Source organism: Cynocephalus volans, chromosome 15 (assembly GCF_027409185.1).
Source record: "Cynocephalus volans isolate mCynVol1 chromosome 15, mCynVol1.pri, whole genome shotgun sequence".
In the NCBI taxonomy this organism is placed as follows: Eukaryota; Metazoa; Chordata; class Mammalia; order Dermoptera; family Cynocephalidae; genus Cynocephalus; species Cynocephalus volans.
In genome coordinates, this window is record NC_084474.1 from 92951611 (window position 1) to 92966752 (window position 15142).

Here is a 15142-nt window from a genome sequence, read left to right on the forward strand (position 1 = left end):
TTTATTACATATTCCAGAATTGGCGGCCACCCTGTATTTCACCTACCCTTCCTCCTTCTCCCACTTTCTCCAATGAATGATCCACCTGTCACTTCCCCTCTCGACCCTGGTGGTTCAGAGAAGAGCAGCCAAGACAAGCCAGCATGGTCCTTTCTACAGGCAGCAGGACATGTGCGTTACCACGAGGAATGGATTTCACCCAGATGTAAACGGCTAGCGAAGGAGGGATGGGGGGGCTCTGCGTCCCAGTTGTATAAACAAATCTTTTATTTGGGAGTTGGAAACACCAAAAGACAAAAACAAAATAAAACAAAACAAAACTAATAAAGAGATATACTATATTTATGGATTAGAATATTTAATCTTCCTCAAACAAATCCATCCCTTTCATCCCAATAAAAATCCAGAGGGGGTTATTTTTATTTGATGGAATTTAACAAACTCATCCTAAAACATATTTGTCAATGCAATGGCTGGCCACTTACACCCGTGAGGTAGAACAAGCTAGAAGGATGATTTACTGGCCACCAAGACGTGCAGGGGCTGCAGTGATGGAGACGGTGTGTTGACAGTGGAGGTGGATGTGCGGACCTCAGGACAGGACCAAGAGGCCAGAAACAGACCTGCGGACACCACAGGGACATCTCATTCACGACAGAGGCAGTAGAGCAGAGAGCCAGGCACACTTTTCAACAAGCTGTGCCAGGGCAATGGGTATATCCAGTACTCAAGCAACAAAACCCAGCCCACACTGCTGGAAGCATCTCGTCCTAATGCCGACTCTGCTCAGCTGAATTCAATGACGGCTGCACCACCTACCACCCGTGGGCTCTGCAGCAGCAGGAGGCAGATGTGACTCACCCTGGAATATGCATCCCAGCATGGTGCATGGCACCAGCGGAGAGCAGCGACTCTTTCTTGAGAGAAAGAAGCAGCTCAATCACGACAGCTGGGCATTGCCTGGAGGGACTGCAGTGCTCCCCTGCGGTGGTGACCAGCAGACAACACTGCCACCACAGGGACCCATCCTGCAGGAGCAGCGACCCAACATCTGCGTGCTGCTCCCATGCCTCGGTGGCCCACTGCCATGGGAGAGAAGGTGCTGTCATCTTGCATAAAGCATAAGCTTAACCATCACAACAGGATGACAACTAATGCTAAATCATGGGGTCCCTTCCCTCTATGAACAAAGACCGACTCCCATATAACTGCCAGGGAATTTTCTTTCTTTTTTATTGTGGCAAAATATGGACAACATATAATTTACCATTTCAACCATTTAAAGTGTACAGTTCAGTGGTGTTAGGCACATTCATACTGTTGTGCAACCATTTCCACCATCCATCCACAGAACTTTTTCATCTTCCCAAACAGAAACTCTGTATTCATTAGATACTAACTCCCCCCATCACCCCCCAGCCCCAGGGACTTTTCCTGATTAGCTGCTCTCTAGCAACTGCTGAGAGGTGTTCGGGAGGAACCTCCTGGGGACCCCATTCCTGGAGTCCCTGACCAGTGGAAAGCAAAGCACCTGCACACATCTATTTGGTTCCCTTGAGGAACACCGTCGCTACACACGTTTTCCAGCTGTGCCCCAATCTCTCTTGCAAAGGCAACAGCCCCAAAGACTGTCTGTACAGTCTACAAGCCCATTATTCACTCAGTGTCCTACAGAATGATACAGATGTTAAAATTCGGAAAGAAGACACGATGGCAAACCTGTCAGCACTTATCCTCTGCCAAGTACTTGATGTGAAGCAACTCACCTGGTCCTCATGATAACCCAGGAGGTAGATGCTATTATGTCCATTGTGCACACAAGGACACCGAGGGGTGAAGCTGCACAGAGTAAGAGGCAGCACTGAGATGCAAGTCTGCCTTGTAGTAACCAGAACGTTTGCTAAGCCAGAGAGGCTAGTATGCTCCCTATTAGCTTTCTGCCATAATTCTGAGAAGTCTCCTCTTTTAAACAATTCATTCCTTCATTAATTTCTAATTACACTGGTTTTGCATTAATACATTTTCATTGTCTTAAGTACAGTCATTCACCACACAACGTTTCAATGACAGACCACATATACGACCGTGGGCCCATAAGATTATAATGGCTACACCATCTAAGGCAGGTGCACAGCAGGCTGCCCTGACTAGGTCTGGGTAGGTGCACTCTACGGTGTCTGTGCATGACAGACAGGATAGCCTGAGGACGCATTTCTCAGAACGTACTTGCATCCTTAAGCCACGCATAACTTTACTGATGCAGCTAAAGTCTGCTCAGATGAACCCTCACCTCAAGCCCCTTTTCAGAGTAACTTTATCAGTTCAAACGTCTGTTTTTGCATAACTACACAGGTACATAAAAATAAGTCGCTTTATTACTCTTTTCTGTACAGAGGGCATCGGACACATGGTTCTGAGCTCCCTGCTTTCCTGCCACGTGTCTAAGAGGTCTTTCTTTGTCACTGTACACACAGTGATCACACTGCACAAAAACACGGATGTTCTCTTCTCACAGAGCATAGTGTGATACCAATGGACCACTCATGACACACCTGCCCCTCTCTGGGGAGCTGGTGGTCACACTGTGACCCTCCACAACAGCTACCCACTGTTTCACAAAATTCCACAGCACATTCATCTAGCCATTTCCTGCTCCCTGGCATTTGGATAATTTTTCTTCTTTCTTTCTTTCTTTCTTTCTTTCTTTCTTTCTTTTTGCCACTACAACATTAGTAGACAGACAGACTCAGAAGTAGAACTGTGGGGCCAAAGGGTATGTAATATAAACACCAAACTGCCTTCTAAAAAGTCTGGGCCAGTTTGCAGGCCCACGGAGGCCAGTGCCCAAAGCTACAGAGCTGTAAGTGGGAGGCCACAGATGACGGGGTTGTGCTGCCTGGCCCTCCTCCCCCAGCACAGAAGACTCTCTGTAACCCCTGCTGGGGCCACCTGCCAGAGCTTGAGAGCAGCAAGGAGCAGCAGGCGGTGGAAAGGTGAGGAGCACTCCTCCTCCCTTGTGTCCCCAGCCTCTGTGCAGAGGCTGCAGGGAAGCCTGGTCTGGGGGCAAGGCCCACACAGCCTGCAGAAGCACTGGGCACTGGTTATCTTGTGTGACATCTCATTACCCACAGCCACACCAGACGCATCCTGAGACGAGGGCCTCTGCCTCACGCTGAACCCCTGCACAGCAGCCACTCAGCGAGAAGGGGTTGGCACAGGGGGCTGGGACTCACCCTGTGCTCACCACAACGTCACGGGAGTAACTGAGGCGCAATGGCATCTTCCTTGCAGCCGCACAAAGCCTCTGTGTTGGACTGTTACATATCCACCATGTGCACTGCACAAGGTTTTTGGAACTTAAAATGAAGACACCATTTTTGTTTAACAGAGACTGCAGCGTGGCAGGAGAAAGAGACAGGTACAGAGATGGGGCGCTAAGTGGTTAGACAGAGCTACTACCCCCAGGGCACAGGCCATGGGATGAACCGAGAGCTCCCCTCCTTCCCTTTCCACTCCGAGCCCACCTCTACCAGTGCTGACTCTGAGGATTGCCAGGCCCCGGTCCCACTGTCTTCCCCACCAGGGACAGCAACTGTGTCTGTCCTGTCCCCACCCCTGTATTCCCCAGGGCACAGCACCCAAGACACAAGCAGAAGTATCATAAATGCTCGGTTGGAAAAGAGAGGAAGTCAAAGTGCTAGCATGTGGGTTTTGCTAGGACTAAAACATTACTTATAACATTTTTCTACACTGTTTTGATTCATTATAATTTTGAGACTGGACTTTAGTCAAAGTCCATCAGCATTAACAGTAAAATGAAGAAGTACACAAGGGCTCATGTCTTTAACGAGGTAGCAACTCTCGAGTTGGCTCAAAACCTAGCGGGCTGGCCATGACTACAAACACGAAGCTCACGGCATCTCTGCTGTGTATTAACTGTGTGTCCTGAGGCAATGTGTAAACATGGCTTACCTTAGAGCCTCACAAGCCTCACTACGACAGGCAAGCAGCACTGCAGTCAGGCAAAGACACCACATTTTAGCCACCTTTCAACCAGTCTTTTCCTGGTGCCCGATGACAAAACCTTAGTCACATAAACTTTTATAAAAAGCAAGCTTCTTGTGCACTGTGGTTGATGGCATAATAAGAGCCCAACTGCCAGCATACCAATCTAAAGCGCAGAAAGCGTGCTTTCATGCCTTCGTTCTGGTTCTCAGGGCATATCCAAAATCACAGATTCACACGTTTCTATCCCTGGGAAACTCAAAAGCAAACCAACAAGCCCATTTATGGAGAGTCACAAAGCATGAAACAAATGAAAAGTTCCAGAAAGACCTTCAATAAAGAAAGCTGTTTAATCCAGTTGTGCCCATAGTTTTTGTTCAGAAACACACTTTTTAGTAAGTGCATATTTAAAGCATCTCATAACCCTCAACATACACTGGGCACACTGAATGAATACAATTGTTTAGTTTTACAGATAAGGGAACCGGGTCCCCCAGACATTCTTTCTCTTATGAAGGTTGTGATCAGGAAAAAGTACTACAGCAAAGAATACTTTATCTACAAGGCACCAGAACGAACTGGGTAACCAATTTGAGTCATCAAACTGCCACTGAAACTTTTGTTTTGGATAATCATGAAGTAATTGGCACTGGAATTACCCTCCTGCCATAAACAGCTATAAAACAAGATAAAATATGCGACAGCTGGTTTTAGCATTAAAAACAGGCAGCTTGGGACTATGATTCTTGAAGGAAGGGAAACATAGGAGTTAAGCCCCTCATTCACTCTAACATCCTGGCCTGGAGGCAGTTTCCAAACCACAACACAGGGATTGGAGCACTAGAGCAACAGTTCTGTCTAGCCAGGGAGATAGGTAGTGGAATCCAGGGCTACAGAAGAAGTAGAAATTTGTAGGGCAGAGTACCAGAAAAGAAATCATTTAAACTCCCTCCACATAACATACATAATCTCTAACAAAAAATCTAACATGTATGTGATCAAGTAAGAAAAGGTGATATGTAATCGAAGATAAAACCTGTCAACAGAAACAGACCTTGAGATGACCCAACATGTTGTAATTAGCACACAAAGTCTATAATAAATATGCTATTACTATAAATACATTCAAGGTCATCAAGAAAAAGATGGAAATAAGGAGTGAACATATGCGGTACCTCAGCAAAGAAAATAAATTATGAAAATGAAACAAATGCAAATTCCAGAACCAAAATGTACAATATACACAAGTGTAAAAACATCATTGGATGGTTACAATAGTAGGGTGGATACTACAGAAAAAAGGTTAAAGTGACCTTGAAGACAGAACAATAAAATCTATCCAAACTGAAAAAGGAGTGGAGGGGGAACCTCAGTGACCTAAAGTCATATTAAATGACCCAGCATGCACGTAATGGTAATCCCACAGAGGACAAAATGGTGCAGAAAAACATGTTTGAAGAAAAGATGGCCAGCCTTTCCCCAAATTTCAAGAAAGACAACATAGAAGTCCAAGAAACTCAACAAATCCCAAGAAGGAAAAACACAAAGAAAACTACCCTTAGGAACATCATAGTCAAAGGTCTGAAAAGCAAAACTAAAAATATTAAGAAGTAAAAAGACAAATTATATACAAGGAAACCATGATAAGAATTTTGGCTGACATTTCATCAGAAACAAAGAGAAGACAATGTAATGACATTTTTAAGGCTGGGGAGAAGAACTGTCAATACAGAATTCTACATCCAGCAAAAATATCTTTCAAAAGTGAGGATGAAATAAACACATTTACAGATTTTTTTTTTAAATGCTGGCAAAATTGATCACTGGCAGACTGGCACAACAAGAAAGGCTAAAGAACATCTTTACTCCTAGGGAAAATGACGCCAGATGATGAATGATCAACAGGGCCGAGCCCGTGGCACGCTCGGGAGAGTGCGGCGCTGGGAGCGCAGCGACGCTCCCGCTGTGGGTTCGGATCCTATATAGGAATGGCCGGTGCACTCACTGGCTGAGTGCTGGTCACGAAAAAAGACAAAAAAAAGAAAAAAAAAAAAAAAAAAAGAATGATCAACAGGAAGAGACAGAGCACTGGACATGGGTACTATGTGGTTACATATAACCATTTTCCTTTTTAAATTTCTTTAAAATAACATTGTATCATGGGTTTTATAACATATGTATATGTAAAATATATAATGATAGCATAAAGACGGTAGTGTGTGTATGTGTGTGAAGAATGAAATTCTACTAGTATACAATTCCATATACATTTAATATTCAGTTACAATATTAATACTAAGTAGACTGTGATGAATTAAAGAAATACATGAAATCTGTACAGCAAAAGAGGTAGTTAAAAGCCAATAGAAGACATAAAAGGGAATACTAAAAAAGCATTTATGAACCCAAAAGGAGAAAGAGAAACAATAAAAAAGATATAAAAATAGAAAACAAATAGCAAGATGGTAGACTTAAATCCAACCACAGATAATTACATTAAATTTATATAAACCTAACACTCCAACAAAAAGGCAGAAATTGTCAGACTGAATAAAAAGCAAGGCCCAATTATCTGATGTCTACAAAGGATGCACTTGAAGTACTCACACACACATGCACATGGGTTGAAGGTATAAGTTTGAAAAAAGATACATCAAATGATAAGGATATTAATGTTCATGAGGTGATATTAATAATCAGACCAAAAAACCCTATTTTTAAACAAGAATTACCAAGCATAAAGAAGAGGGACATCTCCTTATAATAAAAGAGTCAATTTATCATTGAAGACACAAAAACTGACCTTCAAAATACATGAAACAGAAGTAGCACTAAAGGAATAAATAAATCCACATCATACTTGGACAAAAAACTAAAAAAGACTTAAAGGAGTATACTAATACTATCAACCAACTGCATCTAATAGTCACAGAACTCCATATCCAATAACTTCAGAATATACATTCTCTTCATGTGCTTGGAGAATGATTACCAAGATAAAGCACATGCATAGCCATAAAGTAAGTAAGTCCCAGTAAGTTTCAAAAGACTAAAATCTTACAGAGTACATGCTATAACAGTAAATGAATTAAATTAGAAATCAGTGACAACAGGGTGTTTTGTAGAAACCCCCAAATATTAGAAATTGAATAGCACATTTCTAAAAACCCATGGGTTAGAGAAGAAATTACAAGGAAAACAAGAAAATATTTTGAACTTAATGAAAATTAAAACGCTATGTATCAAGATTTGTGGGTTACAGCTAAACAGCCTTACAGGAGAACTTACTGCCTTAAATGTACTGCAAAAGAAAGGTTTAAAATTGATGACCTAGAATTAAAGTGAGTAAAAAGAAGAAAATAATAAAGATCAGAGCAGAAAAATTGGGAAAACCAACAAGCAAAAAAGAAAAATCAACAAAGGAAAAAGTCCGTTCTGTGAAAAGATGAATAAATTATAAACCTAGCAAATCTGATCAAGGAAAAAAAGATAGAAAGTACAAATTTAAAATATCAAGACAGAAACCATGGCTTTCACCAGAGGTCTACAGCCATGAAAAGAATACTATGAACAACTTTATGCCAATAAAGTCAACAATTTAGATGAAGTGGACAAAGTGGACAGAATCCTAAAAAAACACAAACTACTAAAAGTGACACAAAAAGAAACAGAAAAATCTGAATAGCTTGATATCCGATAAAGAAATATGAAAACTTTTCTACAAAGAAAACTCCAGGCCCAAATGGTTTCAATGACAAATTCATTCAAACATTTAAGGAAGAAATTATACAAATCTTATATTTTACTCTCTATATCAAAGAGGAAGGAGCACCTCACAGCTCACTATATGATGCCACATAACCCTGGCATCAAAACTTGACATGCGGCTGGCTGGTTAGGCAGTTAGTTGGTTAGAGTGCAGTGTTATAACACCAAGTCAAGGGTTCAGATCCCCATACCAGCCAGCCACCAAAACAAACAAACAAACAAACAAACAACCCCCCCCAACAACCTGATGAGAAGAAAATGAGACAGATCAGTGTCCATTAGGAGCAGATATAAAAATTCTTTACAAAATACTAACAAATTCAATTTAGTACTATATAAAAATAATCACGACTCTCAGTAATGTAAGGTTGATTTATCTTCCAAAAAAAATCAGTATAACTCACCACATTAGGATGAAAAAAAGGAGAAAAATACTATCACCTTGATAGATACAAAAAAATCTTTGACAGAATTCAAAACTCAATGATGAGGATAATTCTCAGCAAACTAGTTAGAGAACTCCCTCAGCCAAATAAAGGGTCTCTCTGAAAATTCTACAGCTAATGTATCTCACAGATGAAAGACTGAATGCTTCCTCCTAAGACCAGGAACAAGACAAGGGTGCCCACTTTACTATCCATATTCAACATTATACTGGACGTCCTACCCACTGCATTAAGGCAAGTAAAGGACATAAATGCACTTAAAACTGGAAATAAAAAAGTAAAACCAACTTCATTTTAAAATAATAAAACCATTTTTAATATCTTTATTAAGATATTATTCATATAACCATAAAATTTACCCATTAAAAGTGTACAATTCAATGATTTTTATAGTATATTCAAAGTTTCCCAACAACCACCACAATGTTCAATGTTTAGAGCATTTTCATCACTCCCAAAAGAAACTCCAAACTCATTAGCAGTCACTCCCCATCTCTACTGGAAAATGAAATTTTAAAATATCATTTACAATAGCATCAAAGAACATGACGTACTTTTAGATTCATTGCAGTCACAACAAAAAATTTCAATGGGTTTTCAGGTAGAAACTGATAAGCTATTTCTATTTATTCTATTTATTTGGAAAAGCAAAAGATATAGAACAGCTAAAAACAACTGTGAAGAACAACAAATTTGAAGGACTTTATCTGATTTCAAGCCTTACCATAAAACTAAAGTTAACAAGATAATGAGTTACTGACCTAAAGACACAACAGAAGAGACCACACAGATAAAATCTTTTTTTTTTTTTCAAAGTTGCTAAGGTAAATCAATAGGGAAAGAAAAGTCTTGTCAACAGAGCCTTACTGCATACCGTACGCAAAAATTAATTCAAGATGGACCACAACCTAAGCATACAAGCCAAAACTGTAATTCTTCTAAAAGATAACATGGGAGAATATCTTTACGACCTTTGGGTAGCAAAGATTTTTCAGAGAGGACAAACAATAAAGTCACTATTTAAAAAAATTTGTAAACTGGACTGAAACAAAACTAAGAAGTTCCACACATTAAAAGACACCATTAAGAAAGTGGGGGATGGCCGTTATCTCAGGTGGTTAGAGCATAGTGTTATAACACCATAGCCAAGGGTTTGGATTCCATTACTGGGCCAGCTGCCAAAAAAGAAATAAAGCAAAGAAAATGGCAAGCCTCAGACTGGGAAAAAAATATTCCCAGTATAGACTTGCATCTAAAATATAATAAAAACTCCTACAAATTAGTAACAACTCAAAAAAAAAAAAAAAAAAAAATAGGCAAAAGACTTCCACAGACACTCTACTAGAAACAATATATTACATAATAAGTGAATATACAAACATAAGCATGTGGAAAAGGCATTGAACTTATCAGTTATCAGGGAAACGAAAATTAAAACCACAGTGAGAAACCATTACACACCCATCAACACAACAAAAATCAGAAAGACCAACCACACCAAGTGTTGACAAGCAAGGGGAGCAACCGGAACCCCACACGCTGCTGATGGGGTAAGATGGCACAGCTGCTCTGGACAGCTGTTTGGCAGGCTCACATGTGCTAAAGATACAGCTGTCCTTTGACCTAGCAATTCCATGCCTAGCTATTTATCTAGGAGAAACAAAAACATATTCCCACAAAAAAGACTTGAACAAGAATATTCACAGCAGCTTTACTTATAATGGCTGAAGCCTAGAATGCCCAAGTTTTTAACAAGATGAAAAATAAATTATGAAATATACAATAAAATATTCCTCAGCAAATAAAAACAATAAGCTACTAATACATACAATGATACAAGTGATTCTCAAAAAATTACTCTGAGTAAGAGAAGTCAGGGTCAAGGGGACACTATCTCATAGGCTATATCATGCAGTTTCTATGAGCAGGGAAACCAGTCTATGGTGATACACATCAGAACCCCATGTGACTTCAGCGGCTGGGGACTGGCTGGGAGAGGGCATGAGCCAACTTTCTAGGGTGGTGGGTGTACACATTTGTCAAAACTCACTGAGGTGTACCATCACAATGTGTGGATCTCACTGTACTGAAACTGTATCCCAGTATCAACATTTTTTGGAAAACAAATGCAACCAAAACTTACTGGAAAAAAGTTAGAAGGACCTGCTGAGAATTAAAGAATGGGTTAGTTTCAAATACTGTGTGCATAGGCACAGACCACCTGCATAAATCAATCAAGATCAATAAGGGATGAAATATAATACCTGTTAACTCTCCTTGGGCACTTCTCTGGCTTGATATCCAATTCATAATGATAGATGTCAATTTTGGGGATGTCCATTTCGAAGAAATTGGCCTGCAATTTGATTGTTCTCCCGGAGGTCCCAAAGTCGGGTCTAGGTGGAGGCTTGAAGGCATATCCTTGGATGGGCGGCGGCGGCACAGGAGGCGCAAGCACTGGAAACGCAGAGGGAACGCCCGTTAACAGGGACAGTCGCAGTGCACGCCCCCCCTCCCCCTTGGGCCCTGGCCCATCACACACTCTGACACCTCCATTCTCTTCTCCACAGCTCCTCCTTCACTGATGTACACACACTCCATCAAAAATCTGACACTCACTACCCAGCTGCGAGTGCTCTGGCCTGACCCCCCACCCCACAGATCCACCTCATCACGGGGACCCTCTAACTGCCAGGCTCAAGGGATCGTCTGCAGCAGAAGTACCTCTGTTCTGATCACTCGGTGGCATGCGATGTGTGCACTATGCCTTTCTTTTTCAAACTGTTCCCTCCTTGGTCCTATCCTTGCTCTGCCCAGGTCCTTCAAACCTCTTGGTTTCTCACTGTGGGCCCACAGACAGTTCACATGCTGCACCCACAGCTGAACTTCTCCAAGCTCATGCCTCCACTGTGATGCCGCAGGTCATTAACTTCCATGCTATCTTCACAGCCAGCTGCTCAGCAGTCCTTGTTCTACCTGCTTTTCTGATTCCATCCACTCCCGTCCATTCCTCTCTGCCATGCCTTAGCTCAGGTCCCCAGTTTATCCTGCAGGGGCCATTACAGAAGCCTCGGAGAGGGGAGGGTCTTGGCTCCCAGACACCCTACATCCGTTTCCCAGAATGCAGGCCAGAGTGTCTGATGGCTCCCCCAGCACCCAGCTCAAGCATCTAGCCACTTCTGAGTTTTCACAACTGGGTCTCAACCTTATCTCCCATGGCCCTGAGGACCAGTCTTCCAACACTGTAGAGCCCTGTGCATCACAGCCCTTGTCCAGCAAGCTCGCTCAATGCCCCCTTCCAGGCCAGCTCAGGCATCTGTCAGGATGGTCTCACCCCTCCCTCTCCCACCACCGCCTGACTTTATTCCAATTTCAAGCACAGACTTGCCGCCCTGTGCCATAGTCACGCTTGCCTGTCTGCCTCCCCTAGGGTCTGAGAGGGCCCCTGATGATGCAGAGTAAGAGCCCAGAAGCATTTGACTGACACCCCTCCATCGATATTTGAGGAAGTTCAGACGTTAAAGGAAGGTTCCCAAAGTCACTCAGAAAGTGTCCTCTGCGATGACCAAAGTCACGAAAGAAGACATTTGCAACACCATGAGTCAAGAAAGTCCACCTCTACCGACACTGACACTCACGCACACACCTGGCCACACCTGGCTTCTAGCAGCCCCATTCCAGTGCTGTGTGCTCTGGCAGCTGCTCTTGGGTCAACACAGGCACTCAAATATCTGTGCAATCTCTCTGGCCCCTGGAAACCATGACTCATCCTCCTCCTTTCTGCAACAGATCAGGATCACATTTCCACAGAGGAGGTGTCTCAACACTAAGCCAATTATTTACTTAAAATACAGGCCAGCCCCCAGGGGGGGAAAAAAAAGCATTACAGTAACCCACTGGTTATTTCTGTTCTGTCTTTGCATATGAGAAACTAGAAAGATGGGGCAGTGTGAATTACTGGAAGGGAGACAAAGCCAGAGGGACAAGACTCATCTGTAATTAAAGGGGTCAAAAGCATGAAGGCCCTGCCCTTCCTTCATTCCTACATAAACCTCTAATTTACTCAGAAAATGCTCTTTACACAGGCAATAGAAAGAAACTTCTTCCCCAACTCAAATTTTCAGTAATTTCCTATTAGTAAAGTTCAAACTATAGATTTAGAGGAAAACCAATTAAATTTTTTTTTCAATACCAGAGTAATTTTAGTATTCACTCAAATGTCTTAACTTCAAAAAAAGAAATTAAAAAAAAAAATCCCAATTTTTTTTTAATTCCATATACTTCAATCCCTATTGACATTCATTGGAAACAGAAGTACTCTACTAAAAATAGTATGAGTGAGCTATGCTTACTGTATTTCTGACCTAGAAAAGCTCAGAGTTCCTGAATTACTTGTTTTTAATTTTGTTTTCTATGTGAAAACTAATGTGCTGTAAAGGTTATCAATCTGAGTTATACCATCTGGAAACCTTTAGGTCTCTCTTCACTAAGCTACTATGACTTCACAGATGACACATTTACAAACTTTTAAAACACTCCCTCTCTTGAACAGCACGTACCGTGTGCTCTTACGTGCTGGGAGCCGTGCCAGGGACCAAGCACACAAAAATAAACTGTGCTTTCAGGCAGCTCACATGGTGTTTCCCAGGACAGACTCTGAATCTAAGTTGTCCAAATGGATGGAGTTCATTTACTTTTCATAAGCTCAGCAGGTTGCATGTAATCCTTTCCGCCATGGCCCCCGACTGTGACAAGGAGGGGACATCACCATCCAGATCGGCTCGGTAAGCTCCCCACTCCCGCAAGGACAGAGGAGCTTCTCCACACGTGGCCCTGGGGCAGCGCAAAGATACACACTAATGCGCGCCACAGTCCCTATTCTCAGCTGGCCTCTGCCCACCCAGCAAGAGGAATCTTGGGAAGGAAGAAACAAAGTTAAAACACAAAAAGTTACGTTGTGTCCCAGAAAATGTCCAGCCACAGAGCCACAGAAATCTGGCCCCACAGTCCATTTCAGCACTAGAGTACTCTCCACGTGGAAGAGAATAATCATCCTTTGTTCTGCCATCCCCACTTTATAAGGTACCAAGGGTCACCACCGAAAGTGACAACATGGAAGCTCAGACCATGCTGAAGAAGATCCAAGAAGCCGACCCAGCCCAGGCTCGTTTCGCCCAGGCTCCTTCCACCTGGCCCATGCTGCGGCTGAGGGTTTTGTATTACTTAAGTCCGAACAACAGCTCAGATTCAGCCCAGGTGCATTTCTCAAGTTGACACTATTTCTCCCAAGGCATCTCCCCCGCAAATCCTAGTCCTGTGCCTTCTACATTTGCCATGGGAAATAAGAAAAATTGTCAACCAGCTTGTGTTACTCACCTGTATTAATAAAGCAATGGGAAAAAAAGTAAAGGTAATATATTTATAAAATATGTAATTTCACAAAGGTATTTCTTCCTTGCTTCTAGCTTTTAGGAATGAAAACTGTGCAACTTCATGGAAGCTATGTGGAAAGTAAGACCACAGGTTAGGGCTGTAACACTCACCCAAGTTGTGGGGGCGGGTACGGCAGGGACAGGACATGGCCTCTCTGCCTTCGGGAAGGGGACTCTATGCTGAAGAGCACAGAACCTCTATGGGGTCTGAGCCCTGAGAGACACCTTGGGTGGATTCTGATCATTCATGGGGAGTCCTAAGCGTGAGCTGCCAGGGGGGTCAGAGCCGAGACTCCAGCAAGGTGAGACAGTCCACCAGAAGGTGCAGAGCCCAGAACCCTGCATGTGCGTGGCACGGGCAAGGGACATCCGCTCTCGCTGGGAGTGAGCTCTCAGCCCCAACAGGTAACAGAAACTGTGGAGGTTAATTCTAGGTGTCAACTTAATTAGATGAAGGAATGCTGAGAAATCTGGTAAAGCCATCTTTTTAGGTGTGTCCATGAGGGTGTTTCCAGCAGAGATTAGCATGATAGCCTGAGTGGACTCCCTGGGAAAGACCCACCCTCAGTGTGGGTGGGAACCATCCAATCTGCTGGGGGACAAAAGTCGGAGAAAAAAGGTGAAGCTCTCTATCTGCTGGAGCTGGGATACACTCTTCTCTCCTGTCCGTGGACATCGGAGCTCGAGACTCTTCAGCTTTTGGGTTCCAGGACTTACACCAAGGACACCGTCACCTTCCCTCATTTTGAGGCCTTTGGACTTGGACTGAGCCACACTGCCGGCATCCTGTTCATAGACGGCCTGTCGTGGGACTTTTTTCATAGTCACAGGAGCTGATTCCCCTAATAAATTCCCTCTCATATAATTATAACATATCCTATTGATTGTTCTCTGGAGAACACTGACTAATACAGTAACCAAATGCCACAAGAGGCCAAGAGAAGACACAAGTGGGCGCTGCATTCGCCACATTGACAGTCTAAAAGTTCATTCCAAGATCACCTAGAGATGAATCTCCAGGCGCTCTCTCTTGCATAAGTGAGAGCCCGAGTAGCAGCCCAGAGCAGGAGGCATCTGGGGAGACTTTGCCAAGGAGCTGACACTGGGCGGGCCTGGTTCCTGGCCTGCCCAGCAGGGACTAAGTCCCAACTCCCTTCCCTGAGCCCAAGACTACAGCTCACCTCCCAGCACCTGCCGGGCCACCCAGCCCATCCTGCTTAAGTGACCCCTCCATCTTCTCCATCCTCTGAGGAGAAATGCAGGTTGGCTTCAGCTGCCACCCCTGCCTCAACCACAGGCAACAGGCACGGCCGGCCATACTTCCCATCCACCCACTCCTCAGACGGTTCTGTTCTAAGTGCTGGTCTCTTCTCTGCACCGGGGTGGAAATGGGAAGGCAAATCCTTGTTTTTAGTGCAGTAACTCCTGGAAGAGACCCCAGTAGTTCCTGGGAGGGGCAAGGCGGCCAACAACTCGTCCCTTAGGGGATTG

The 15142-nt window shown here is 43.3% G+C and overlaps 1 protein-coding gene across 5 annotated transcripts in view; it reads right to left on the bottom strand.

Annotated features, from left to right (window-relative positions):
* Positions 1-15142, bottom strand: part of AGO2 (argonaute RISC catalytic component 2) — a 107736-nt gene that overhangs the window by 49680 nt on the left and 42914 nt on the right. For 3 of the 5 annotated variants that reach the window (XM_063079239.1, XM_063079240.1, XM_063079238.1), the window contains one exon: positions 10484-10676. The exons of 1 other annotated variant lie outside the window; for it this stretch is intronic. In XM_063079239.1, the coding sequence (XP_062935309.1) occupies positions 10484-10676 (193 nt within the window). Of the gene's footprint in view, positions 1-10483; positions 10677-11865; positions 11906-15142 lie in introns of those variants that run through there. One more of the 5 variants, XM_063079242.1, reaches the window with a different exon arrangement.